Genomic DNA, 27,690 nt, shown 5'->3' with positions numbered 1-27,690 from the left:
GGGGAGCTGGCTCCGGGGAGGCGCAGGATAGCCCGGGCTATGGGAGCCGGGGGAGCTGGCTCCGGGGAGGCGCAGGATAGCCCGGGCTATGGGAGCCGGGGGAGCTGGCTCCGGGGAGGCGCAGGATAGCCCGGGCTATGGGAGCCAGGGGAGCTGGCTCCGGGGAGGCGCAGGATGGCCCGGGCTATGGGAGCCGGGGGAGCTGGCTCCGGGGAGGCGCAGGATGGCCCGGGCTATGGGAGCCGGGGGAGCTGGCTCTGGGGAGGTGCAGGACGGCCCGGGCTATGGGAGCCGGGGGAGCTGGCTCTGGGGAGGCGCAGGATGGCCCGGGCTATGAGAGCCGGAGGAGCTGGCTCTGGGGAGGCGCAGGATGGCCCGGGCTATGGGAGCCGGGGGAGCTGGCTCAGGGGAGGCGCAGGATGGCCCGGGCTATGGGAGCCGGGGGAGCTGGCTCCGGGGAGGCGCAGGATGGCCCAGGCTATGGGAGCCGGGGGAGCTGGCTCCAGGGAGGCGCAGGATGGCCCGGGCTATGGGAGCCGGGGGAGCTGGCTCAGGGGAGGCGCAGGATGGCCCGGGCTATGGGAGCCGGGGGAGCTGGCTCCGGGGAGGCGCAGGATGGCCCAGGCTATGGGAGCCGGGGGAGCTGGCTCCAGGGAGGCGCAGGACGGCCCGGGCTATGGGAGCCGGGGGAGCTGGCTCTGGGGAGGCGCAGGATGGCCCAGGCTATGGGAGCCGGGGGAGCTGGCTCCGGGGAGGCGCAGGATGGCCCAGGCTATGGGAGCCGGGGGAGCTGGCTCCAGGGAGGCGCAGGCTGGCCCGGGGTTTGGGGTACAGGAGCCAGGGGAAGCACAGGGGCAGAACCCCCAGGACCTACCTGCCTCTAGAGTCCCAAGAGCCAGGGCAGCCAGGTACCAACCACGTGGTGCCCCGGGGGCCGGGCCAGGAGAGCAGGGCCCCCAGCCAGTCATCACAGTATCAAGGCCAGACCCAGGCGGGCTCCACCCCAGCCTGCAGCACCCCCGGCTGCCAGTCCCCCCCGACGCAGGACACCGCAGAGCCACCTGGGCGGGCAGCACAAGGTTTATTTGTAAGGTGTGGGCATGCGGGGGGGCCGGGCTTCTCCAGCCTCCTCTGCCCAGCGCCACTCAGCCCCCCTGGGACCCCTGGTAGCACCTGGCCCGGGCCGGGCCTGGCTCGCCTCTTCGCTAGCTGAGCTCGGAGCAGCCCCCCCATTGGCAGAAGCAGCACAGAGCCAGCCCCACAGCGTGCGGTGCCAGGCCATGCGGGGGGGCGACAGGCCATGTGGGGCGGTGCCAGGCCATGCGGGGGGGTGCCAGGCCATGCGGGGGGGCGACAGGCGCATGCAGGGCGGTGACAGGCGCATGCGGGGCGGTGACAGGCCATGCGGGGGGGTGACAGGCCATGCGGGGCGGTGCCAGGCCATGCGGGGTGGTGACAGGCTATGCGGGGCAGTGACAGGCCATGCGGGGTGGTGACAGGCCATGCGGGGGGGTGACAGACGCATGCGGGGGGGTGACAGACGCATGCGGGGGGGTGACAGGCGCATGTGGGGGGGTGACAGGCGCATGTGGGGGGGGCGACAGGCACACGCAGAGCGGGGGGGGGGGGTCCCTGCCGGCCAGGGACAAGTAATTCAGCTGCAGGGGGCAGGCTGGGGTCTGGGGCTGAGTTTGGCAAGGGATGGTAGGCCCCGCCCCTCCTCCACCGCCATGGGTGGGGTCATTGGCGCAGGGCAGTGGTGCCAGGCCCGTGCCCCAGGCAGCCGGGAGCAGGGAGGGGTGCAGAGCATGAGACAGGACTGGAGCCGGCGTGGGGGGGGCCCGGGCAGAACCCGCCGTGCAGAGGGAGCAGATGCCAGGGGCTGTGCCAGCTGCTGCAGGGCAGGGCACATGCCAGGGCCGCGCGCCACATGGCAGGGGTACAGCGGCCATGGGAGGCTGGCGACCCCTCCCCCCGCAGAGCTGCCTGGCCCCTGCAGTCCTTCAGCTCTTGGCTCTCCGTGGTGGGGGGTGCCCCCCGCTAGCCCCGCAGCCCCTCCTCCGGGCGCTCAGAAGCGGGTGCTCTGGTACCGCAGCCTGCGGAGGTCGGCGAGGCCTTCGTCCTGGTGGTACAGGTCCCGGCAGGGGCTCTCGGCCAGTCACCGGCCCCCCGCCCCGCCCCCGCTGCTGCTGCTGGCGCTGCTGGCGCTGCTGCTGCACCTGTCCTCGTAGATGGCGATCTCGATCTGCGGCTGGCTAAGGACACGTGGGCGGGTGCAGCCGGGGCGGGCGGAGCGGCATTGCCGGGGCTTGAGAGCCTCGCGCTGGGCAGGTGCCCGTCCCCCGCCCGTCCCCCGCCCAGCCCCCGCCCAGCCCCGCCCAGCCCCCGCCCGTCCCCGCCCAGCCCCCGCCCGTCCCCCGCCCAGCCCCCGCCCGTCCCCCGCCCAGCCCCCGCCCGTCCCCCGCCCGTCCCCCGCCTGTCCCCTGCCCAGCCCCCTGCCCGTCCCCCACCTGTGCCCCGCCCAGCCCCCGCCCGTCCCCCGCCCGTCCCCCGCCCAGCCCCCGCCCGTCCCCCGCCCAGCCCCGCCCAGCCCCCGCCCGTCCCCCGCCCAGCCCCCGGAGGATACGACCCGCATGCCCCGCTCCACGGGGTCGGTGAGCAGCAGGCCCCGCGGCGCAAACACCTTCTCGTTCTGCTCCTCCACGTACCTGGAGACCTTCTTCAGCACCTGCGGGGCAGGGGGGTCAAGGGGCTGCATGGGGGTGACTAGGGCGGGGGCAGGGGCGACTCAGACGGGCTGGGCTGAGCGGGGCCAGCCCCATAAAGCTTCTGGGAGTCACTCCAGGCTGGAGCCCGGGGCTGCTCTAGGCCCTCGGGGGGTGGAGCCGGGGCCCAGAGTGAGGGGACCCCCGAGGGGCCCATGGCAGAGGCACCGTCCCAGAAGGAGGAGGGGCAGGCCCCGGGAGAGTGGACTCCTGGAGAAGGGGCTGCCACCCAGGGACTGTACAGGCCAAGACCATGGCAAGGGGACAGCCCGTCAGGGCCCCCTCCCTGGGCACCAGCCAGCGCCTGCCTGCCCTGGCATGCCCAGAGACTCCCGGGCCTGGGGCATCAGCCTGCAGCCCTGGCGGGAAGGGCTGCCCTTCCTGAGGCCCGACCCACAGCCCGTGGGGCCTGGCACTGTCCCCTGGGGGGCTGGAGGGCCGCACAGCCCGGGCCCAGCACGCAGGCAGGGTGTGACGGAGCGGTGGGGCGGGCAGGGCCCGCAGCAGCACTAGGAGCTGGCCCAGCAGAGAGATGCTGGAATGAGGAGCAGCCGCTGGGGGTCGAGGCAGCCCCAGAAAGGGCAGGCCAGGCCAGGGGGAGACTCCCAGGGACCTGGCAGCAGCACCCCCAGCAGGGCCTTGTCTTTGCTGGGCTCTTACTCCCTGCGCCTGCCCACACCCGTCACCCCAGCCTGCTGAGCTGGGGCTCGCTGGGGTGCTGCCCAAGGGGCGCGGGCCAAGCGCAATCTCTGTCCCCTGGAGGGAGGCCAGGCCGGGCCCAGCAACAGCCCCCAGCCCATCCCCGAGAGCCCCGTTAACTGCCTGCCCGGGAGCCCAGCCCCCTGCTCTGCACCCTCAGGGTGGTGCAGGGGGTGGTGTCGGCAGCTGCCCCCGGCCACACAGCTCAGCTGCAGCCACCGCCCCAGGACACCTGTCACTGGCACAAGCAGCCCTGCGGGCATTTAACTAGTGACCCTTAAATGGGACCCTGCTGGCGAGGCTGCTCCATCCCGCTGGGCCGCTGGTTAAACAGTAACTAGGATCATCACCTGGTAAGGTAACCTGTTAACCGTTGACATCCCAGCCCCTCACCCGGGGTCCCGGCTCCCAGCCCCTCACCCGGGGTCCCGGCTCCCAGCCCCGCACCCGGGGTCCCGGCTCCCAGCCCTGCACCCGGGGTCCTGGCTCCCAGCCCCTCATCCAGGGTCCTGGCTCCCAGCCCTGCACCCGGGGTCCCGGCTCCCAGCCCCTCACCCGGGGTCCCGGCTCCCAGCCCCTCACCCGGGGTCCTGGCTCCCAGCCCCTCATCCAGGGTCCCGGCTCCCAGCCCCTCATCCAGGGTCCTGGCTCCCAGCCCTGCACCCGGGGTCCTGGCTCCCAGCCCCTCATCCAGGGTCCTGGCTCCCAGCCCTGCACCCGGGGTCCCGGCTCCCAGCCCCGCACCCGGGGTCCCGGCTCCCAGCCCTGCACCCGGGGTCCCGGCTCCCAGCCCTGCACCCGGGGTCCCGGCTCCCAGCCCTGCACCCGGGGTCCCGGCTCCCAGCCCCGCACCCGGGGTCCCGGCTCCCAGCCCCTCATCCAGGGTCCTGGCTCCCAGCCCCGCACCCGGGGTCCCGGCTCCCAGCCCCTCATCCAGGGTCCTGGCTCCCAGCCCCGCACCCGGGGTCCCGGCTCCCAGCCCCTCACCCGGGGTCCCGGCTCCCAGCCCCGCACCCGGGGTCCCGGCTCCCAGCCCCGCACCCGGGGTCCCGGCTCCCAGCCCCGCACCCGGGGTCCCGGCTCCCAGCCCCTCATCCAGGGTCCTGGCTCCCAGCCCCGCACCCGGGGTCCCGGCTCCCAGCCCTGCACCCGGGGTCCCGGCTCCCAGCCCCTCATCCAGGGTCCTGGCTCCCAGCCCCGCACCCGGGGTCCCGGCTCCCAGCCCCTCATCCAGGGTCCTGGCTCCCAGCCCCTCACCCAGGGTCCCGGCTCCCAGCCCCGCACCCGGGGTCCCGGCTCCCAGCCCTGTTGCATAAAAAAGCCTCCGTCTGAGCTTACTTGATTTTACACGTGTATTTTCTGGAAATACACTAAACTGTAAGGTCGACTCTAAGGTTTTAAGCTGCAACTGGCTGTAATCTTTGTCAAACCTCGCAACTTTGTAACTCTCAGCAACTTTGCTTTATAAATTCAGAAACTGGCTGTGAGCTGTAACCTTTGTAACTCTCAGCCACCTGGCTTGCAGCGAGCTCTACACTGTATCTCCCGAGAGCTGGAGGTGTCTGTGTGTGTCTGTGTGTGGTAGGAGTTACAAGGCTGAGGCACATGGAGCACATGGTGATGAGTCATCAGACTGCTGCTTTGCTGGCTAACGCCAGTCTGGGCATGCTCCCTGGTGATGAGGTGCATGAGTCACAGGGGCCGCACAGACACAGACGCTGTCAAAGGAGAGCACCTGGCAGACCCTTTTCCCCTCCTCCTGAGAAACTCCTCTTGCTACAGCCAGTGTCCTTCCTGGCCAGCGTCCCCGCCGGGATGAGCAGACACCCTCCAGGCCCACACGCCTGTGTAAGTGTGTGAGCGAGGGAATGGGGGGTGCTTGTGTGAGAGAGAGACAGAGCTGGTTCCCTTTTAAGCTGAAACCTGTGGTGGCAGCTCTAGCTTCTTTGGTGTAACCGTGGGGCGCATACAGCGGAGTGTTAATTCCTCACAGTTAGCCCCTGCTAGTGTAACCCTGGGTGGTCTCTGGCGGGCATTTTGGGAGTCACAAGCCCCACACCCAGGGTCCCGGCTCCCAGCCTGTGCTCCAGATCCCATGCCTGCTCCCAGCTTTGGCCCCCAACCCCATCTGGGGCCCACCCCATCCTGAAGCCATGGCCCTGCTCACAGCACTAACCGTGGGGGACACGGGTAGGGGCTGGGTCCAGCCCCATTTGTACAAGTGTGTCAGCATCAGGGCTGGAGGCTCCAGCAGGCCGGGTACCTGGGGGGGATTTCGCCCTGGGAACCCTGCCAGGAAAGAGCTGCATGGGGGGCCCTGCAGATCAACAGCTGTGGGCAGAGAAAGAGGCTGCTGCCCCCGAGTGGGAGCCGGGATGGGGGGGTGCCCCAGGCTCCAGGCAGCCTGCTCGTCTCCCTGGCAGAGGCAGAGGGGCCCGGCCCAGCCCGGCCCTACCTTCTCGTAGTGGGTCTCCATGCAGAGGAAGATGAAGTAGGCCGTGGCGCAGGCCAGGCAGCCCTCCAGGTAGGAGCTGCCCCCGATCTTCTCCGCCTCAGCGTAGAACCCATTCAGGGTCTTCACCGTCTCCTCAAAGAGCTGCCGCTCCAGCTGGGCAGAGAACAGGGTGAGGGCGCTGGGGCCACACTGGCCTCCTGGGCCCGTCAGCTGGTACCAGCCCTGCCCACACTCAGCCCAGGCCCAAGTCCCTGGGGGCAGACCCAGAGCCCTGCCTGGCTGCTGGGGACAGACAAGCCAGCCCATCCCGTAGGAAGGGACCAGGAACAGCCCACATAGGGCCACAGGGAGTCCACGAAGGGCAAAGCCCCCTGTACATGCACACAGAACCATGGCCTGTGGGCACGCAGCCCTGTGGGCACCTGTAGGCCCAGGCCCAGTCTGAGTCTGGCCCCCCAAGCCAGGCCCACCTGACCCGGGCCCAGCCTACATGGCTATGGGTACATCTCTGGCAGGGCATGGGCCAAAGCAGGAATTGCTGCACTCTTTAGTCTGAATGCTGTGTGTGCCTCAGTTTCCCTGTGTGCTACAGGGCTTGCTGGGTGGTGGGAAAAGGTGGTTAATCCTCGGGCAGGCCAGGACAAAGGTGGGAATGGCTCTGGGCTGGTTTGGGGCGGGCCTATGAAAACAACAACCAATCCAGTGCTCAGAAAATGTGGTCCCCCCTCCCCTACAGAAACCAGGCCCCCCTTTCCCAGGTGTTAGCCTCTGGAGAACAAAGGGAGAGGGGACACACTGGAGCCGCTGGAGAACAAAGGAGGAGGGGCCAGCTGTGACTAGCAGGGAGTTTGTCGGCTCTTGTCGTCCTGTGTTCACTCTGTTGCTACATTCGCTGGTTGCTTTGTTGTGTGTGTGCAATTCCGACTGTCCTAGGCTGCTCTGCAGTGTGAGTAGGAGTGTGCGTGCCTCAGTTTCCCCGAGCACTGTATGCATGAGGAGGGGGAGGCCGGGCAGGGCTCACTGGGGAAGTACGTTCAGTCTCTCACAGCCTGAGGACCCGGTGACAGCAGGCAGCACCTGGGGCCTGAGAGCAGGACAAAGCAGGAGGCGGGCGGCCGGGGGGCTGTGGGCCGTGGCTGCGAGTGGGAGTTAGTGTTTGGCTGGCTGGGGGAGAAAGGAGCCGAGCTGGCCTGGGAGGGGATGGGTGGGAGGGCAGGGCAGGGACCCAGGGCTGGGGGAGAAGGGAGCCGAGCTGGCCTGGGAGGGGATGGGTGGGAGGGCAGGGCAGGGACCCAGGGCTGGGGGAGAAGGGAGCCGAGCTGGCCTGGGAGGGGATGGGTGGGAGGGCAGGGCAGGGACCCAGGGCTGGGGGAGAAAGGAGCCGAGCTGGCCTGGGAGGGGATGGGTGGGAGGGCAGGGCAGGGCAGGGACCCAGGGCTGGGGGAGAGGGGAGCCGAGCTGACCTGGGAGGGGATGGGTGGGAGGGCAGGGCAGGGAGCCAGGGCTGGGGGAGAAGGGAGCCGAGCTGGCCTGGGAGGGGATGGGTGGGAGGGCAGGGCAGGGACCCAGGGCTGGGGGAGAAGGGAGCCGAGCTGGCCTGGGAGGGGATGGGTGGGAGGGCAGGGCAGGGACCCAGGGCTGGGGGAGAAGGGAGCCGAGCTGGCCTGGAGGGGATGGGTGGGAGGGCAGGGCAGGGACCCAGGGCTGGGGGAGAAGGGAGCCGAGCTGGCCTGGGAGGGGATGGGTGGCAGGGCAGGGCAGGGAGCCAGGGCTGGGGGAGAAGGGAGCCGAGCTGGCCTGGGAGGGGATGGGTGGGAGGGCAGGGCAGGGACCCAGGGCTGGGGGAGAAGGGAGCCGAGCTGGCCTGGGAGGGGATGGGTGGGAGGGCAGGGCAGGGACCCAGGGCTGGGGGAGAAGGGAGCCGAGCTGGCCTGGGAGGGGATGGGTGGGAGGGCAGGGCAGGGCAGGGACCCAGGGCTGGGGGAGAAAGGAGCCGAGCTGGCCTGGGAGGGGATGGGTGGCAGGGCAGGGCAGGGCAGGGACCCAGGGCTGGGGGAGAAGGGAGCCGAGCTGGCCTGGGAGGGGATGGGTGGGAGGGCAGGGCAGGGACCCAGGGCTGGGGGAGAAGGGAGCCGAGCTGGCCTGGGAGGGGATGGGTGGCAGGGCAGGGCAGGGACCCAGGGCTGGGGGAGAAGGGAGCCGAGCTGGCCTGGGAGGGGATGGGTGGGAGGGCAGGGCAGGGACCCAGGGCTGGGGGAGAAGGGAGCCGAGCTGGCCTGGGAGGGGATGGGTGGGAGGGCAGGGCAGGGCAGGGACCCAGGGCTGGGGGAGAAAGGAGCCGAGCTGGCCTGGGAGGGGATGGGTGGGAGGGCAGGGCAGGGACCCAGGGCTGGGGGAGAAGGGAGCCGAGCTGGCCTGGGAGGGGATGGGTGGGAGGGCAGGGCTGGGACCCAGGGCTGGGGGAGAAGGGAGCCGAGCTGGCCTGGGAGGGGATGGGTGGGAGGGCAGGGCAGGGACCCAGGGCTGGGGGAGAAGGGAGCCGAGCTGGCCTGGGAGGGGATGGGTGGGAGGGCAGGGCAGGGACCCAGGGCTGGGGGAGAAGGGAGCCGAGCTGGCCTGGGAGGGGATGGGTGGGAGGGCAGGGCAGGGACCCAGGGTTGGGGGAGAAGGGAGCCGAGCTGGCCTGGGAGGGGATGGGTGGGAGGGCAGGGCAGGGAGCCAGGGTTGGGGAGAAGGGAGCCGAGCTGGCCTGGGAGGGGATGGGTGGGAGGGCAGGGCAGGGACCCAGGGCTGGGGGAGAAGGGAGCAGAGCTGGCCTGGGAGGGGATGGGTGGCAGGGCAGGGCAGGGAGCCAGGGCTGGGGGAGAAGGGAGCCGAGCTGGCCTGGGAGGGGATGGGTGGGAGGGCAGGGCAGGGACCCAGGGCTGGGGGAGAAGGGAGCCGAGCTGGCCTGGAGGGGATGGGTGGGAGGGCAGGGCAGGGACCCAGGGCTGGGGGAGAAGGGAGCCGAGCTGGCCTGGGAGGGGATGGGTGGCAGGGCAGGGCAGGGAGCCAGGGCTGGGGGAGAAGGGAGCCGAGCTGGCCTGGGAGGGGATGGGTGGGAGGGCAGGGCAGGGACCCAGGGCTGGGGGAGAAGGGAGCCGAGCTGGCCTGGGAGGGGATGGGTGGGAGGGCAGGGCTGGGACCCAGGGCTGGGGGAGAAGGGAGCCGAGCTGGCCTGGGAGGGGATGGGTGGGAGGGCAGGGCAGGGACCCAGGGCTGGGGGAGAAGGGAGCCGAGCTGGCCTGGGAGGGGATGGGTGGGAGGGCAGGGCAGGGACCCAGGGCTGGGGGAGAAGGGAGCCGAGCTGGCCTGGGAGGGGATGGGTGGGAGGGCAGGGCAGGGACCCAGGGCTGGGGGAGAAGGGAGCCGAGCTGGCCTGGAGGGGATGGGTGGGAGGGCAGGGCAGGGACCCAGGGCTGGGGGAGAAGGGAGCCGAGCTGGCCTGGAGGGGATGGGTGGGAGGGCAGGGCAGGGAGCCAGGGCTGGGGGAGAAGGGAGCCGAGCTGGCCTGGGAGGGGATGGGTGGGAGGGCAGGGCAGGGAGCCAGGGCTGGGGGAGAAGGGAGCCGAGCTGGCCTGGGAGGGGATGGGTGGGAGGGCAGGGCAGGGACCCAGGGCTGGGGGAGAAGGGAGCCGAGCTGGCCTGGGAGGGGATGGGTGGGAGGGCAGGGCAGGGACCCAGGGCTGGGGGAGAAGGGAGCCGAGCTGGCCTGGGAGGGGATGGGTGGGAGGGCAGGGCAGGGCAGGGACCCAGGGCTGGGGCTCTGGGCCCCCCCTCCCCGAGGTGGATTGTCCTGACGGCTCCCGGTGCCTGTAACAAGTCTGAGCTACACCCTGTCCCTGGGAGCCAATAACCCTTCTCTTCTACCTGCCGCCTGAGAGTCCCCTCTGGCTGTGTGTGGGGTGCAGGGCCTGGAGACTCCCCTGCGCCCTGTGAGCACAGAGGAGCCCAGGGTACTGCCCAGCTCTGCACCAGGCCCCAGTGGCCTCCCGAGGATCCCGCACAGACGAGCACCTGCAGGGGCTGGAGGTGGGGAGCCCTGATCCCTGCGGGCCCAGCTCTCGGTGGGCTCGCTGAGGGACCCCGGCATGATCCAGGGGAGCTGAGGCTGTTACCCCCCCATGCCTGCCCCTCCCCCCTGCCCCACCCCAGGCCCTGCCTCCTCCCCACTCTCCTTCCTCCCCTGCTCCACCCTGACCGGGGCTTACCCGGCTGTCCAGCTCCAGGGGGAACTTGGTCTGGAACTGGCAGAGGGTCCCGTCGCTGTAGTCCCGCTGCACGAAGACCTTGGTGGCCAGTGAGGCGCTTCGCCGCAGCTCCTGCAGGTCATGGGCCTGGGGCACCGGGGGGGCAGGTTACACAGGGTGGACGCGGGGCCAGGGAAGGGAGCGGGGGCCCTGGGCAGAGCTCGGGGCTGGGGTGCAGGGCAGAGTGTCCAGGTCCTTGTGACTCCCAGGGGTGGCAGGGCCCAAAGGAGGGGGGAGGCTGTGTGGCTCACCCTGGGGGGGCAGTGGGATCCCTGGGGCCTGCCCCACTGAAGGGCTCCTCCTAGAGACTGTGACACCAGCGTGAGAAACCCCTTTCAACTCTGCCCCAGCTCTGACCTGGGCCCTTCTTCCCCAGACCACCCCTCTGTCCCCCGGCCCCAGCTGACCCCCCCAGCTCTGACCCAGAGAGGCAGGGGCCCCTGGGACGTGCCTTCTGCTGTGCAGCCCAGGGGGAGGCCAACAGCCAGAAGTGGGGAGGGAAGGGACAGGGGCCAAAGCCAGCAGCCCACCTCGCCCCTGTCGACCCCAGTCCCGCTGGGCCCGTGGGTGGGCGCAGGGTCCCAGGGAGCAGCCTGGTGGGGCCATGAGCTGCAGGCTGCGAGCGGAGCCCAAGGGAATGGAAGCTTTGCAGCAGTGCCAACAAGGGGATGTGCCTGGGACCTCCCCCCCCAGCTCAGCCAGCCCCTGGAACCTCCCCCCCCAGCTCAGCCAGCCCCTGGGACCTCCCCCCCCCCAGCTCAGCCAGCCCCTGGGACCTGCCCCCCCGCACAGCTCAGCCAGCCCCTGGGACCTCCCCCCCCCCAGCTCAGCCAGCCCCTGGGACCTCCCCCCCCCACAGCTCAGCCAGCCCCTGGAACCTCCCCCCCCAGCTCAGCCAGCCCCTGGGACCTCCCCCCCCCCCAGCTCAGCCAGACCCTGGGACCTCCCCCCCCCCAGCTCAGCCAGACCCTGGGACCTCCCCCCACAGCTCAGCCAACCCCTGGGACCTCCCCCCCCAGCTCAGCCAGCCCCTGGGACCTGCCCCCCCGCACAGCTCAGCCAGCCCCTGGGACCTCCCCCCCCCAGCTCAGCCAGCCCCTGGGACCTCCCCCCCCCACAGCTCAGCCAGCCCCTGGGACCTCCCCCCCCCCCCCAGCTCAGCCAGCCCCTGGGACCTCCCCCCACAGCTCAGCCAGCCCCTGGGACCTCCCCCCCCAGCTCAGCCAGCCCCTGGGACCTCCCCCCCCCCAGCTCAGCCAGCCCCTGGGACCTCCCCCCCCCACAGCTCAGCCAGCCCCTGGGACCTCCCCCCCCCCACAGCTCAGCCAGCCCCTGGGACCTCCCCCCCCCCCAGCTCAGCCAGCCCCTGGGACCTCCCCCCCCCAGCTCAGCCAGCCCCTGGGACCTCCCCCCACAGCTCAGCCAGCCCCTGGGACCTCCCCCCCCAGCTCAGCCAGCCCCTGGGACCTCCCCCCCCCCCAGCTCAGCCAGCCCCTGGGACCTCCCCCCCCCACAGCTCAGCCAGCCCCTGGGACCTCCCCCCCCCCCCAGCTCAGCCAGCCCCTGGGACCTCCACCCCCCAGCTCAGCCAGCCCCTGGGACCTCCTCCCCCCAGCTCAGCCAGACCCTGGGACCTCCACCCCCCCCCCCCCCCCCCCGCACAGCTCAGCCAGTCCCTGGGACCTCCTCCCCCACAGCTCAGCCAGACCCTGGGACTTCCCCCCCCCCCCCGCACAGCTCAGCCAGCCCCTGGGACCTGCCCCCCCCGCCAGCTCAGCCAGCCCCTGGGACCTCCCCCCCCCAGCTCAGCCAGCCCCTGGGACCTCCCCGCCAGCTCAGCCAGCCCCTGGGACCTCCCCCCCCCAGCTCAGCCAGACCCTGGGACCTCCTCCCCCCAGCTCAGCCAGACCCTGGGACCTCCCCCCCCCCAGCTCAGCCAGCCCCTGGGACCTCCCCCCCCCAGCTCAGCCAGACCCTGGGACCTCCTCCCCCCAGCTCAGCCAGACCCTGGGACCTCCCCCCCCCGCACAGCTCAGCCAGCCCCTGGGACCTCCCCTCCAGCTCAGCCAGCCCCTGGGACCTCCACCCCCCCCCCCCCCGCACAGCTCAGCCAGACCCTGGGACCTCCCCCCCCACAGCTCAGCCAGACCCTGGGACCTGCCCCCCCGCCAGCTCAGCCAGCCCCTGGGACCTGCCCCCCCCAGCTCAGCCAGCCCCTGGGACCTCCCCGCCAGCTCAGCCAGCCCCTGGGACCTCCCCCCCCCAGCTCAGCCAGACCCTGGGACCTCCTCCCCCCAGCTCAGCCAGACCCTGGGACCTCCCCCCCCAGCTCAGCCAGCCCCTGGGACCTCCCCCCCCCAGCTCAGCCAGACCCTGGGACCTCCTCCCCCCGCTCAGCCAGACCCTGGGACCTCCCCCCACAGCTCAGCCAGACCCTGGGACCTCCCCCCCCAGCTCAGCCAGCCCCTGGGACCTCCCCCCCCCAGCTCAGCCAGCCCCTGGGACCTCCCCCCCCCAGCTCAGCCAGACCCTGGGACCTCCTCCCCCCGCTCAGCCAGACCCTGGGACCTCCCCCCACAGCTCAGCCAGACCCTGGGACCTCCCCCACAGCTCAGCCAGACCCTGGGACCTCCTCCCCCCAGCTCAGCCAGACCCTGGGACCTCCTCCCCCCAGCTCAGCCAGACCCTGGGACCTCCCCCCCCCGCACAGCTCAGCCAGCCCCTGGGACCTCCCCTCCAGCTCAGCCAGCCCCTGGGACCTCCACCCCCCCCCCCCCGCACAGCTCAGCCAGACCCTGGGACCTCCCCCCCCACAGCTCAGCCAGACCCTGGGACCTGCCCCCCCCGCCAGCTCAGCCAGCCCCTGGGACCTGCCCCCCCCAGCTCAGCCAGCCCCTGGGACCTCCCCGCCAGCTCAGCCAGCCCCTGGGACCTCCCCCCCCCAGCTCAGCCAGACCCTGGGACCTCCTCCCCCCAGCTCAGCCAGACCCTGGGACCTCCCCCCCCCAGCTCAGCCAGCCCCTGGGACCTCCCCCCCCCAGCTCAGCCAGACCCTGGGACCTCCCCCCACAGCTCAGCCAGACCCTGGGACCTCCCCCCCCCAGCTCAGCCAGCCCCTGGGACCTCCCCCCCCCAGCTCAGCCAGACCCTGGGACCTCCTCCCCCCGCTCAGCCAGACCCTGGGACCTCCCCCCACAGCTCAGCCAGACCCTGGGACCTCCTCCCCCCAGCTCAGCCAGACCCTGGGACCTCCCCCCCCCAGCTCAGCCAGCCCCTGGGACCTCCCCCCCCCAGCTCAGCCAGACCCTGGGACCTCCTCCCCCCAGCTCAGCCAGACCCTGGGACCTCCCCCCCCCGCACAGCTCAGCCAGCCCCTGGGACCTCCCCTCCAGCTCAGCCAGCCCCTGGGACCTCCACCCCCCCCCCCCCCGCACAGCTCAGCCAGACCCTGGGACCTCCCCCCCCACAGCTCAGCCAGACCCTGGGACCTCCCCCCCCCCACAGCTCAGCCAGACCCTGGGACCTACCCCCCCCCCGCCCAGCTCAGCCAGCCCCTGGGACCCTCCCTCCAGGCACCCCCTGCACCCCACCAGGTCCCTGGGATTCCAGGTCCGGCCTGCCCCAGGGCCCCGCCCTGCCCCGCCTCGGGTTAGCTCCGCGGCCGGAGGCTGCATCCGCCGGGTTGCCCGGAGCCGCCCCGCGCACCTCGCTGGCCATGGCGCGTCCGCCGGGCTCTGTCCCTGGTGCTGAAGCCGCTTCGGGCGCCCGGAGCGAGGCGCAGAACCGGGGCTGAGCCTGCGCCGCGCGCGGCCCCGGATGCAGCGAACAGAGACTGAGGGGTGGGGGAGGGTCCAACCCGGGCTGGGGGGAGCCGGGGAGGGGGGTGGATCCCAGGGCGGGGGAAGCCGGAGGCGGGGGGCGGATCCCGGGCTGAGGGGCGGGGGGCGGATCCCGGGCTGGGGGAGTTGTGGGGAGGGCAGGAGGGAGCCGGAGGTGAGGGGCAGATCCCGTGGCGGGGAGAACCGGGAGCCGGAGCCTGGACTTCCCGGTCCAGAGGCTCGGCCTGGCCGCTCCTGGGCGGGGGCGGCACTGACTGCGGGAGGAGCCACCCCGGAACAGGACCTCGCAGCCTGAGGACACTTACAGGGTCCAGAAGCTGCATACTCCAGGCAGGGAATTGGCTCCCGCACACAGAATCGCCCGCCCAATCCCACCCTACGGGAACTGAATCACCCGCCCAATCCCACCGCACCCACCATACGGGAACCGAATCCCCCACCCAATCCCACCGCACCCACCATACGGGAACCGAATCGCCCGCCCAATCCCACCGCACCCACCATGTGGGAACCGAATCCCCCACCCAATCCCACCGCACCCACCATACGGGAACCGAATCCCCCACCCAATCCCACCGCACCCACCATACGGGAACCGAATCGCCCACCCAATCCCACCGCACCCACCATATGGGAACCGAATCCCCCACCCAATCCCACCGCACCCACCCTATGGGAACCGAATCACCCGCCCAATCCCACCGCACCCACCGTACAGGAACCGAATCGCCCGCCCAATCCCACCGCACCCACCCTACGGGAACCGAATCCCCCACCCAATCCCACTGCACCCACCCTACGGGAACTGAATCACCCACCCAATCCTACCGCGCCCACCATACGGGAACCGAATCGCCCGCCCAATCCCACCGCACCCACCATACGGGAACTGAACCCCCCATCCAATCCCACCATACGGGAACCGAATCCCCCACCCAATCCCACCATATGGGAACCGAATCACCCACCCAATCCCACCGCACCCACCATACAGGAACCAAATCACCCGCCCAATCCCACCGCACCCACCATACGGGAACCGAATCGCCCGTCCAATCCCACCGCACCCACCGTACAGGAACCGAATCGCCCGCCCAATCCCACCGCACCCACCCTACGGGAACCGAATCCCCCACCCAATCCCACCGCACCCACCCTACGGGAACCGAATCACCCACCCAATCCCACCGCGCCCACCATACGGGAACCGAATCGCCCGCCCAATCCCACCGCACCCACCATACGGGAACTGAATCCCCCACCCAATCCCACCATATGGGAACCGAATCACCCACCCAATCCCACCCCACCCACCATACAGGAACCAAATCACCCGCCCAATCCCACCTCACCCACCATACGGGAACTGAATCCCCCACCCAATCCCACCATACGGGAACCGAATCACCCACCCAATCCCACCCCACCCACCATACAGGAACCAAATCACCCGCCCAATCCCACCGCACCCACCATACGGGAACCGAATCGCCCGTCCAATCCCACCGCACCCACCCTACGGGAACTGAATCACCTGCCCAATCTCACCCTATGGGAACCTAATTGCCCCCCCAATCCCACCGCACCCACCATACGGGAACCGAATCCCCCGCCCAATCCCACCGCACCCACCGTACAGGAACCGAATCGCCCACCCAGTCCCACCACACCCACCGTACGGGAACCGAATCGCCCGCCCAGTCCCACCGCACCCACCGTACGGGAACCGAATCGCCCGCCCAGTCCCACTGCACCCACCGTACGGGAACCGAATCGCCCGTCCAATCCCACCGCACCCACCCTACGGGAACTGAATCACCTGCCCAATCTCACCCTATGGGAACCTAATCGCCCCCCCAATCCCACCGCACCCACCATACAGAAACCGAATCCCCCGCCCAATCCCACCGCACCCACCGTACGGGAACCGAGTCGCCCACCCAGTCTCACCACACCCACCGTACGGGAACCGAATTGCCTGCCCAGACCCACCGCACCCACCGTACGGGAACCAAATCGCCCGCCCAGTCCCACCGCACCCACCGTATGGGAACCGAATCGCCCGCCCAATCCCACCGCACCCACCGTACGGGAACCGAATCGCCCGCCCAGTCCCACCGCACCCACCGTACGGGAACCGAATCGCCCATCCAATCCCACCACACCCACCATATGGGAACCGAATCACCGGCCCAATCCCACCATACGGGAACCGAATCGCCCGCCCAATCCCACCGCACCCACCGTACGGGAACCGAATCGCCCGCCCAATCCCACCGCACCCACCGTACGGGAACCGAATCGCCCATCCAATCCCACCACACCCACCATATGGGAACCGAATCACCGGCCCAATCCCACCGCACTCACCATACGGGAACCGAATCGCCCGCCCAATCCCACCGCACCCACCATACGGGAACACGAATCGCCAGCCCAATCCCACCGCACCCACCGTACGGGAACAAAATCACCAGCCCAATCCCACTGCACCCACCGTACGGGAACCGAATCGCCCACCCAATCCCACCGCACGGGAACCGAATCGCCCACCCAATCCCACCGCACCCACCGTACGGGAACCGAATCGCCCACCCAATCCCACCGCACCCACCATACGGGAACCAAATCACCAGCCCAATCCCACCGCACCCACCGTACGGGAACCGAATCGCCCGCCCAATCCCACCGCACCCACCATACGGGAACCAAATCACCAGCCCAATCCCACCGCACCCACCGTACGGGAACCGAATCGCCCACCCAATCCCACCGCACCCACCATACGGGAACCAAATCACCAGCCCAATCCCACCGCACCCACCGTACGGGAACCGAATCGCCCACCCAATCCCACCGCACCCACCATACGGGAACCAAATCACCAGCCCAATCCCACTGCACCCACCGTACGGGAACCAAATCACCGGCCCAATCCCACCGCACCCTCCCTATGGGAACCGAATCACCCAGATCTCTAATTCCAAGTACCGGTACACCTCGTTCTACTCGTGCTGGCTGGGAGTCGCTCCAGGCTGGAGAACGGGGGCGCTGTCCCTCTGGGAGTGGAGGTCTCGGGGGTCCAGAGGGAGGGGACCCCCCAAGGGGGCTCACAGTGGAGGAGGCGGCTGGAGGCCCTGAGAGGTGCTGGTCTGGAGGCAGAGGGGCGGCCCCCCAGGTGAGAGGGGCCCCCCAAGAGAGGGTCAGTGCACTGGAGTGGGCCCCTGAGAAAGGGCTGTCTCATAGGACACTGAAAATTAATACTTAGTCCTGCCATGAGTGTAGGGGACTAAACTAAATGACTCTGATGCTATTTCATGGAATCGCAGGTCTAAAGGGGCCTCAGAGGCCCTGCTTTCCTCCCGCCCGCAGAAAGTATGTTCAGTTAGGTTTTAGGGTTACAAACGAGTCCCCCAGTTGCCATTGTTATAGTTATCTAGATAGTTTCATCATAACTAGCTACAGGCATAAAGGGAAACAAGAAGACCTTTTATAAATACATTAAAAGCAAGAGGAAGACCAAGGACAGGGTAGGCCAACTGCTTAGTGAGGAGGGAGAAGCAGTAACAGGGAACTTGGAAATGGCAGAGATGCTCAATGACTTCTTTGTTTCGGTCTTCACCGAGAAGTCTGGAGGTGTGCCTAACGTAGTGAATACAAGCAGAGAGAGGGTAAGTTTAGAAGATAGGATACACAAAGAACAAGTTAAAAATCACTTAGGAAAGTTAGATGTCAGCAAGTCACCAGGTCCTGATGAAATGCATCCCAGGATACTCAAGGAGCTGATAGAGGAGGTATCTGAGCCTTTAGCTATGATCTTTGAAAAATCATGGCAGACAGGGGAGATTCCAGAAGACTGGAAAAGGGCAAATATTGTGCCCATCTATAAAAAGGGGAATAAGAACAACCCAGGAAACTACAGACCGGTCAGTTTAACGTCTGTCCCAGGGAAGATAATGGAGCAGGTAATTAAGGAAATCATATGCAAACACTTGGAAGGTAATAAAGTGATAGGGAATAGCCAGCATGGGTTTGTGAAGAACAAGTCATGCCAAACTAATCTGATAGCTTTCTTTGATAAGATAACGAGCCTTGTGGATAAGGGAGAAGCGGTGGATGTCATATACCTAGACTTTAGTAAGGCATTTGATACGGTCTCGCATGATATTCTTATGGATAAACTAGGCAAATATAACTTAGATAGGGCCATGATAAGGTGGGCGCATAATTGGCTGGATAACCGTAGTCAGAGGGTTGTTGTTAACGGTTCTAAATCCTGCTGGAAAGGGATAGCAAGTGGAGTTCCTCAAGGGTCTGTTTTGGGACCCGTACTGTTCAATATCTTCATCAATGATGTAGATATTGGGATAGAGAGTACGCTTATTAAGTTTGCAGATGACACCAAACTGGGTGGGGTTGCGACTTCTTTGGAGGATAGGGACATAATTCAAAATGACCTTAGCAAGTTAGAGAAATGGTCAGAGGTAAACAGGATGAGGTTTAATAAAGAGAAATGCAAAGTGCTCCACTTAGGAAGGAACAATCAGTTCCATACATACAAGATGGGAAGCGACTGTCTAGGAAGGAGCATGGCGGAAAGGGATCTAGGGGTCATAGTGGACCACAAGTTGAATATGAGTCAACAGTGTGACGCTATTGCAAAAAAAGCAAATATGATTCTAGGTTGTATCAACAGGTGTGTTGTAAGCAAAACTCGTGAAGTCATTCTGCCATTCTACTCTGCACTAGTTAGGCCTCAGCTGGAGTACTGTGTCCAGTTCTGGGCGCCACATTTCAAGAAAGATGTGGAGAAATTGGAAAGGGTACAGAGAAGAGCGACAAGAATGATTAAAGGTTTAGAGAACATGACCTATGAAGCCAGGCTTCATGACCTGGGCTTGTTTAGTTTGGAAAAAAGAAGATTAAGGGGGGACATGATAGCGGTTTTCAAATATCTAAAAGGGTGTCACAAGGAGGAAGGAGAAAATTTGTTCCTCTTGGTTTCTGAGGACAGGACAAGGAGTAATGGGCTTAAAGTGCAGCAGGGGAGGTTTAGATTGGACATTGGGAAAAAATTCCTAACTGTCAGGGTGGTCAAATATTGGAATAAATTGCCAAGGGAGGTGGTGGAATCTCCCTCTCTGGAGATATTTAAGAACAGGTTAGATAGACATCTGTCAGGGATGGTGTAGATGGAGCTTGGTCCTGCCTTGAGGGCGGGGGGCTGGACTCGATGACCTCTCGAGGTCCCTTCCAGTCCTATTATTCTATGATTCTATGATTCTACTGGGTGGTGGAGTCTGTTTGTGCCATTACGGGGGTGCAGGAGATGGGAAAACCCCAACGCGTCGTCACACTGGTGTCAGAAGTGGAATGCACTGCACCGTGTGGATGGAGCTTCCAACGGCGAGCGACAAGGCGCAGTAGAAGCAAGAGCCCTGGAGCCAGGCGTGCTGGAGACGGAGCGAAGCGGTTCCTGGGAATCGTGGGCGCTGCAGCACTAGACTGGTGAGTCTGCACCGAGGGGCCCAGCGGGCAGATGGCCTACGCCCGACTCTTGAAGGCAGAGCTGGTGGGGCTGTGCAGAGAGAGGGGCTTGCCTGTGCGGAAAGCAGCCAAGGCAAAGCTGATCGCCCAGCTGGAAGAGAACGACCAGCCACAGGGCCAGGATCTTGTCCCCAGGGAGAGCAGCCAGACCCCCCCTGAAAGAGTGTCAGGCTCAGAGAGGGGAGCCCGCTGGAGAGATAGGACAGCTTCCCCAGGAAGCCCTGCAAGCCGTAGCCCATCTAGGGCAGGGGCCAGCCCAGCAGAGCTGCGGCGGCTGGAGATCCAGCTGCGGATAAAGGAATTGGAAGCAGAGGACCGAGAGAGGGACCGCCAGGACCGAGAGGAGTGCCAAGATCCAGAGAGGGACTGCCAGGACTGAGAGAGGCAGCGACAGCATGAGCTGGCCATGGCAGAGCGGAGAACCGGCGGGGCACCGGCTGCGCCAAGAGCAGATGGGCCCCAGGGTCCCAGGACTGCCAGATGCTTGGAGAGGCTCATGGTGGCCCAATTGAAGGACATGGGCGACATAGACGGATTCCTCAGCTCCTTTGAGAGGGCCTGTGGACTGCAACGGGTCCCCCCAGCTGACTGGCTGCAGCTCATCCCCGCACTGAGCCAGGAGGTGGCCGGAGTGCTCAGTCAGCTGGAGGACCTACAGCCAGGGGATTACAACCGAGTCAAGGAGGCCCTGCTGCACAAGTTCGGGCTGACCCCCGAGATGTACAGGAAGAAGTTCCGGGGGGTACAGAAAGGGCCACGGGAGACCTATGTGGACCTGGCCTCCCGCCTGGCGCAATACTGCCGCAAGTGGGTGTCTGGAGTCGGAGCCCAGACCGCAGAGGAGCTGCTCAAGCTGGTCCTGATGGAGCAGTTCTATGAAGCGTGCCCACCCAAACTGAGGCTGTGGCTCAAGGACCGGAGACCAGAGAACCCCCAGGAGGCCGGGAGACTGGCGGATGAGTTCACGGAGAGCCGGTCCGGGTGTGAACGGGAGTCCCGGAGAGAGAGGGAACCGCGCAGAGACCGGATCTCGGCTGAGCGACGGAGGGAGTCAACTACGGGGCGAGCCCAAGGAACAGGTCGTCTGCGCCCCAGAGAACCAGCCAGGGCCTGGACAGAGACAGCCCAAAGCCTAACTTGCCATCGCTGTGGGCAAAAAGGCCACAAGAGGGCTCAGTGCACCAGGTCCCAGGACCGGGGACTTTCCAGGGTTAACTGGCTGGGGCGGGGGGAAGGGCAGGCTGCCCCAGAGGCAGGGGCTGGCAGGCAAACCTCAGCTCAGAGAGAGGGGAAGGATGCTCAGTGCACCTCCCCTGGGAGGTCTGATTCTCAGGAGGCGGATTTCTCCGTGTACCTGGTGGGGGCAGGACAGCCCCTGCGGAGCGAGTGCCTCATACCCCTGGAGGTGGATGGTAGGAAGGTGACGGGCTTCTGGGACACGGGGGCGGAGGTGACTCTGGCCCGATCCAATATAGGGGCCCCAGAGCGGATACTACCCCACACCCAGCTGACCCTGAAGGGCATAGACGGGTCCCCGTTTAAGATGCCTGTAGCCCGGGTGCATCTGAAATGGGGGGCCAAGGAAGGTGTCAAGGAAGTGGGGGTGCACCCGCACTTGTCCACCGAGGTGCTGTTGGGGAATGACCTAGAGGAGTGGCCCCAGGAATCCCAGCGGGCTCTAGTCACCACCCAGAGCCAGAGCCAGCGGGGGGCTGGCAGCCTGGGTCCAGGGAAGGACTCCTGGCAGCGTCCTCAGGGTCCCATCCCAGTGGACACGGGGTCCAGCCAAGCAGGGACTCCGGACCTAGGCAAAGGTGGGGAACAGGCCCCGATCCCTGCCCCAGCGGCTGAATTCCAGGCTGAGGTGCAGGCAGACCCCTCCTTGCAGAGGCTGAGGGACCAGGCTGGCCTCCGTGCAGCTCAGCCCCTGGAGGGAGGTGGCCAGGAGAAATTCCTGTGGGAGTGGGGATTCCTGTTCTGGGAATGGCTTCCCCCCAGGAAGGTGAGGGCTTGGGGGGTCCAGCGGCAGCTGGTGGTCCTCCAAAAGCATCGCCTCAAGCTGCTGTATTTGGCCCACGACATCCCTGTTGGGGGCCACCGGGGGATCCGGAGCACCCGGCTGAGGCTGCTCCAACACTTCTACTGGCCGGGGATATTTGCGACGGTGCAGCGGTACTGCCGGTCCTGCGACTCCTGCCAGAGGGGCGGGAAGGCCCAAGACAGGAGGAAAGCAGCTTGGGGGCCCCTACCCCATATAGAGGACCCCCTGGGCTCGCTGAGAGAGTTATGGAAGGGGAAGACCCCCCTGGATGGAACGTTGGGGGTGGAAGCCGCCCTGGCTGTCCAGAGAAGGCTCACTGGGCTCATGGCCCCGGCCCGAGAGACCCTGGCCAGAGATCAAGGCCAGCGGAAGGGTGGGTGTGACCCCCGAGGACAGGCCTGTGCCAGTCTCCCTGGAGCGGGGCGGCGAGTGGACAGAGGGAAGCCAGCTCATGTGGGGCCTCGCCACGGCCGGCCCGAGTCAAGGGGAGCGCCCATGTCCCCAGGGCGGGTTCCCACGCAGAGGACCCGAACTTCCCTAGGTCACGAGCGGAGTGACCCTGCTCAGTTCGCTCTTGGAGGGGGGAGAACTGTGACGTAGTGGGGGGGGAACTTGCTGGTTGCTATGCTGGGCAGTGGGTTGTGGGTGACCTCCACTGGCTGCAGCACGGCCCAGCAGGGCAGGGGATGAGTCATTATACAAGGGGGCTCCGAACCTGTCTGACCAGTTATCTCCCAGGGAGTGGAACAATGGGAAGAAGGGGAGTGGAGCCCTGGCTGTGGGCAGGGCTGGAAGTGAGTTGGTTAGTTTCTGTCTGGGAGCATGGAGGAGACAGCCTAGGGAAAGGGGCTGGAATTTAGGGGCACAGTCTCCCCCATCTCAAGGGGGGCTGAGGCATCCTAGGCCTGCCCTGGAACCAGATGACATCTGTGCTGTGCTGTACCCTGGAGAAGCAATAAACTCCCTCTATTCCACCGGCTGGGGGAGTCTGTTCGTGCCATTACAGGGGTGCAGGAGGCGGGGGACCCCAACGCGCCGCCACCCCCCCGGCCCAGGCTGCAGGGAGTGAGGGGGCGGTTTCTGAGTGAGTCGTGCCAGTGTCTAGCTGCCTGCGCCGTGCCCTGTGCCCGCGAACAGGCACTGCCCCGCCTCCGAGCCCGGGCTCAGCCCTACCTGCCAGCTCCACCCTCCCTGGCCGGCAGCCCTGGGCCATGGCGGTTAATGCACAAAGACCCCCCTGTCCCTGCAGCTGCTGCCAGGACTCGCTGGCACAGGCGGGGCTGGGCTGGCAGCAGCTCCCCAACGCCAGCCCCCTCCCAAGGCAGCGCTGCGCACGCCTGGCCTGCTCCTGCCAGCGGCTCCAGGTGGCTCTCAGGGCGGGGGGGCAGCCTGGGCCAGGTGAGGCAGTGACATTTGGGGGGGCCAGGCAGTGAAGGCAGACGCAGGAGCCGGGGGGGGGGCTGAGTCTACGCCTGGCTCGTGCCGAGCAGACGCTTGGAAAGCATGGAGAGCTCACGGCAGTCGCCTGCCCCACACCAGCACCGCCCCCCCACGCCCAGAATGGAGCCCAGCGCTCCCCCAGGGAGGCCAGACCAGGCTCCGCCCCCAACCAGGGTGTGGGGCTGCAGGGAAGGGCACAGCACGGGATCTGGGGCTGCCCATGGCGCTGGGTTATTATTGGGCCGGGGGCTTGGGGCACACACCCAGGGCAGCAGGGCCGGGGCCAGAGGGGCAGGTGGAGGGGGCACGGCCCTTCCTGCCCCATGGCAGCACTGTGACGAAGTGGGGACTGTCCTTGTGTGGTGCTGGCTGTGGCCCTACTGGCCTGGCCGGCAGCACTGTCAGGAGGGGTGGATTGGGCCTCTCGCCTGTGGGGCAGGCACGGGAGATCCCAGCCCCAGCCCCAGACGGGGCGCACAGGGCAGGCGGAGCTCACCAGGCTGGGCAGTCGGGCCGGGGGGTCAGTCTCGGCTGGGCTAGGGGCAGTGTAACGGCGCCGGGGACCCCCGACCCTGCACCCCGTCCATAGCCAGGAGTGACGCCGCCGGCCAGTGGAGCAGGACGGGTTTGTTGCTGCAGCCCCAGGCCCCTTGGGGGGGGCCACAGGCCCGGACCCCCCTGGACCCGACGTATGTTTCCCAGCCAAGACTGCCCAGCTCCCAACAACCCTTCTGTGACGGCGCGTTGGGGGTTCCCCGTCTCCTGCACCCCGAAATGGCACAAACAGACTGTACCAGCCAGTGGAATTGAGGGTGGTTTATTGCTCCTCCAGCACAGCGCAGCACAGATGTAATCTGGTCACAGAGCTGGGCTAGGATGCCTCAGGCCCCCTTGAGATGGGGGAGACTGGGCCCCTAAACTCCAGCCCCTTCTCCTAGGCTCTCCTCCATGCTCTCCCACAGTAACTAACTAAAATCCCTTGCAGCCCTGCCCCCGCAGTCAGGGCCGCCTTCCACCTTCCTTTGTTCCTGTCCATGGGGGGTGTCTGGCCACTGGTTCCACAAGTTTGGCCTTATCTCTGCCTAGCCAGGTTTTCCCTGCTGGGTCTTGCTCCAGACAGCAGGGGTCACCACAGCCCAGCAAGTACCCCCACTACGTCACAGTTCTCCCCCCTCCGAGAGCGAACTGAGCAGGGTCACTCCGCTCGTGACCTAGGGAAGTTCGGGTCCTCTGCGTGGGAACCCGCCCTGGGGACATGGGTGCTCCCCTTGACTCAGGCCGGCCGTGGCGAGGCCCCACCTGAGCTGGCTTCCCTCTGTCCACTCGCCACCCCACTCCAGGGCGACTGGCACAGGCCTGTCCTCGGGGGTCACACCCACCCTTCCGCTGGCCTTGATCTCTGGCCAGGGTCTCCCGGGCCGGGGCCATGAGCCCAGTGAGCCTTCTCTGGACAACCAGGGCGGCTTCCACCCCCGAAGCTCCATCCAGGGAGGTCTTCCCCTCCCATAACTCTCTCAGCAAGCCCAGAGGGTCTATCTGGGGTAGAGACCCCCAAGCCGCTTTCCTCCTGTCTTGGGCCTTCCCGCCCCTCTGGCAGGAGTCACAGGACCGGCAGTACCGCTGCACGGCTGTAAAGATCCCCGGCCAGTAGAAGTGCTGGAGCAGCTTCAGCCGGGTGCTCCGGATCCCCCGGTGGCCCCCAACGGGGACATCGTGGGCCAAATACAGCAGCTTGAGGCGATACTTTCGGGGGACGACCAGCTGCCGCTGGACCCCCCATGCCTTCACCTTCCTGGGGGGGAGCCACTCACGGAACAGGAGCCCACGCTCCCGCAGGAATCTCTCCTGGCCACCTCTCCCCCGGGGCTGAGCTGCATGGAGGCCAGCCTGGTCCCTCAGCCTCTGCAAGGAGGGGTCTGCCTGCACCTCAGCCTGGAATTCAGCTGCTGAGGCAGGGATCGGGGCCTGTCCCCCACCTCTGCCTAGGTCCGGAGTCCCAGCCTGGCTGGACCCCGTGTCCACTGGGATGGGACCCTGAGGACGCTGCCAGGAGTCCTTCCCTGGACCCACGTTGTCAGCCCCCCGCTGGCTCTGGCTCCGGGTAGTGACTAGAGCCCGCTGGGATTCATGGGGCCACTCCTCTAGGTCATTCCCCATCAGCACCTCGGTGGGCAAGTGCGGGTGCACCCCCACTTCCTTGAGGCCTTCCTTCGCCCCCCATTTCAGATGCACCCTGGCTACAGGCACCTTAAACGGGGACCCGTCTATGCCCTTCAGGGTCAGCTGCGCGTGGGGTAGTATCCGCTCTGGGGCCACTATGTCGGATCGGGCCAGAGTCACCTCCGCCCCCGTGTCCCAGAAGCCCGTCACCTTCCTACCATCCACCTCCAGGGGTATGAGGCACTCGCTCCGCAGGGGCCGTCCTGCCCCCACCCGGTACACGGAGAAATCCGCCTCCTGAGAATCAGACCTCCCAGGGGAGGTGCACTGAGCATCCTTCCCCTCTCTCTGAGCTGAGGTTTGCCTGCCAGCCCCTTCCTCTGGGGCAGCCTGCCCTTCCTCCCGCCCCAGCCAGTTAACCCTGGAAAGTCCCCGGTCCTGGGACCTGGTGCACTGAGCCCTCTTGTGGCCTTTTTGCCCACAGCGCTGGCAAGTTAGGCTTTGGGCTGTCTCTGTCCAGGCCCTGGCTGGTTCTCTGGGGCGCAGACGACCTGTTCCTTGGTCTCGCCCCGTAGTTGACTCCCTCCGTCGCTCAGCCGAGATCCGGTCTCTGCGCGGTTCCCTTTCTCTCCGGGACTCCCGTTCACACCCGGACCGGCTCTCCGTGAACTCGTCCGCCAGTCTCCCAGCCTCCTGGGGGTTCTCTGGTCTCCGGTCCTTGAGCCACAGCCTCAGTTTGGGTGGGCACACTTCATAGAACTGCTCCATCATGACCAGCTTGAGCAGCTCCTCTGCGGTCTGGGCTCCGACTCCAGACACCCACTTGCGGCAGTATTGCGCCAGGCGGGAGGCCAGGTCCACATAGGTCTCCTGTGGCCCTTTCTGTACCCCCCGGAACTTCTTCCTGTACATCTCGGGGGTCAGCCCGAACTTGTGCAGCAGGGCCTCCTTGACTCGGTTGTAATCCCCTGGCTGTAGGTCCTCCAGCTGACTGAGCACTCCGGCCGCCTCCTGGTTCAGTGCGGGGACGAGCTCCTGCAGCCAGTCAGCTGGGGGAACCCGTTGCAGTCCACAGGCCCTCTCAAAGGAGCTGAGGAACCCGTCTATGTCACCCACGTCCTTCAATTGGGCCACCACGAGCCTCTCCAAGCGCCTGGCATGCCCGGGACTCTGGGGCCCATCCACTCTTGGCGCAGCCGGGGCCCCGCAGGTTCTCCGCTCTGCCATGGCCAGCTCATGCTGTCGCTGCCTCTCTCGATCTTGGCGCTCCCTTTCTCGGTCCTGGCGCTCCTTCTCTCGGTCCTGTACTTCCAATTCCTTCATCCGCAGCTGGATCTCCAGCCGCCGCAGCTCCGCTGGGCTGGCCCCTGCCCTAGAGGGGCTACGGCTTGCAGGCCTCCCGGGAGACGCTGTCTCATCTCTCCGTTGGGTTCCAGCGCTCCTCCCCCTCTCTGAGCCTGACACACTCTCAGGGGGGGTCTGGCGGCTTCCCCTGGGGACAAGATCCTGGCCCTGTGGCTGGTCATTCTCTTCCAGCTGGGTAATCAGCTGGGCCTTGGTTGCTTTCTGCACAGGCAAGCCCCTCTCTCTGCACAGCCCCACCAGCTCTGCCTTCAAGAGTCGGGCGTAGGCCATCTGCCCGCTGGGCCCCTCGGTGCAGACTCACCAGTCTAGTGCTGCAGCGCCCCACGATTCCCAGGAACCGCTTCGCTCTGTCTCCAGCACGCCTGGCTCCAGGGCTCTTGCTTCTACCGCGCCTTGTCGCTTGCCGCTGGAAGCTCCATCCACGGGGTGCAGTGCATCCCACCCCTGACACCAGTGTGACGGCGCGTTGGGGGTTCCCCGTCTCCTGCACCCCGAAATGGCACAAACAGACTGTACCAGCCAGTGGAATTGAGGGTGGTTTATTGCTCCTCCAGCACAGCGCAGCACAGATGTAATCTGGTCCCAGAGCTGGGCTAGGATGCCTCAGGCCCCCTTGAGATGGGGGAGACTGGGCCCCTAAACTCCAGCCCCTTCTCCTAGGCTCTCCTCCATGCTCTCCCACAGTAACTAACTAAATTCCCTTGCAGCCCTGCCCCCCCAGCCAGGGCAGCATTCACCTTCCTTTGTTCCTCTCCATGGGGGGTGTCTGGCCACTGGTTCCACAAGTTTGGCCTTACCTCTGCCTAGCGAGGTTTTCCCTGCTGGGTCTTGCTCCAGACAGCAGGGGTCACCACAGCCCAGCAAGTACCCCCACTACGTCACACCTTCTCTTCTACCTGCCGGCTGAGAGTCCCCTCTGGCTGCGGAGGGGGGTGCAGGGCCCGGGGACCCCCCCCCTTGCACCTCGTGAAGGTGCCAAGAGCAGGGCTGTGTGGGGCCAGCCCTAGTGCTGTGCTGCAGCAGAGGGACCGGAGAGCGCCCTGCCCCAGCCTGGCTGCCAGGCGGCCGGTGACTCAGTGACTCTAATGGG

At 66.9% G+C, this 27,690-nt stretch overlaps 1 protein-coding gene across 1 annotated transcript; it reads right to left on the bottom strand.

Moving 5' to 3' along the window:
* Positions 1-1,051: 1,051 nt before the first annotated feature.
* GOLGA7B (golgin A7 family member B) lies at positions 1,052-14,031 on the bottom strand. The gene is made up of 5 exons (XM_075916359.1): positions 13,914-14,031; positions 10,170-10,295; positions 5,920-6,072; positions 2,627-2,728; positions 1,052-2,245 (listed from the first exon to the last, which is right to left on the bottom strand). The coding sequence occupies exons 1-5, from the start codon at positions 13,923-13,925 to the stop codon at positions 2,159-2,161; spliced, it is 480 nt and encodes a 159-aa protein (XP_075772474.1). The 5' UTR covers positions 13,926-14,031; the 3' UTR covers positions 1,052-2,158.
* Positions 14,032-27,690: the final 13,659 nt, after the last annotated feature.

The sequence above is a fragment of the Pelodiscus sinensis genome, unplaced genomic scaffold (genome assembly GCF_049634645.1).
Source record: "Pelodiscus sinensis isolate JC-2024 unplaced genomic scaffold, ASM4963464v1 ctg141, whole genome shotgun sequence".
In the NCBI taxonomy this organism is placed as follows: Eukaryota; Metazoa; Chordata; order Testudines; family Trionychidae; genus Pelodiscus; species Pelodiscus sinensis.
This window is presented reverse-complemented; position numbering and strand designations above follow the sequence as displayed.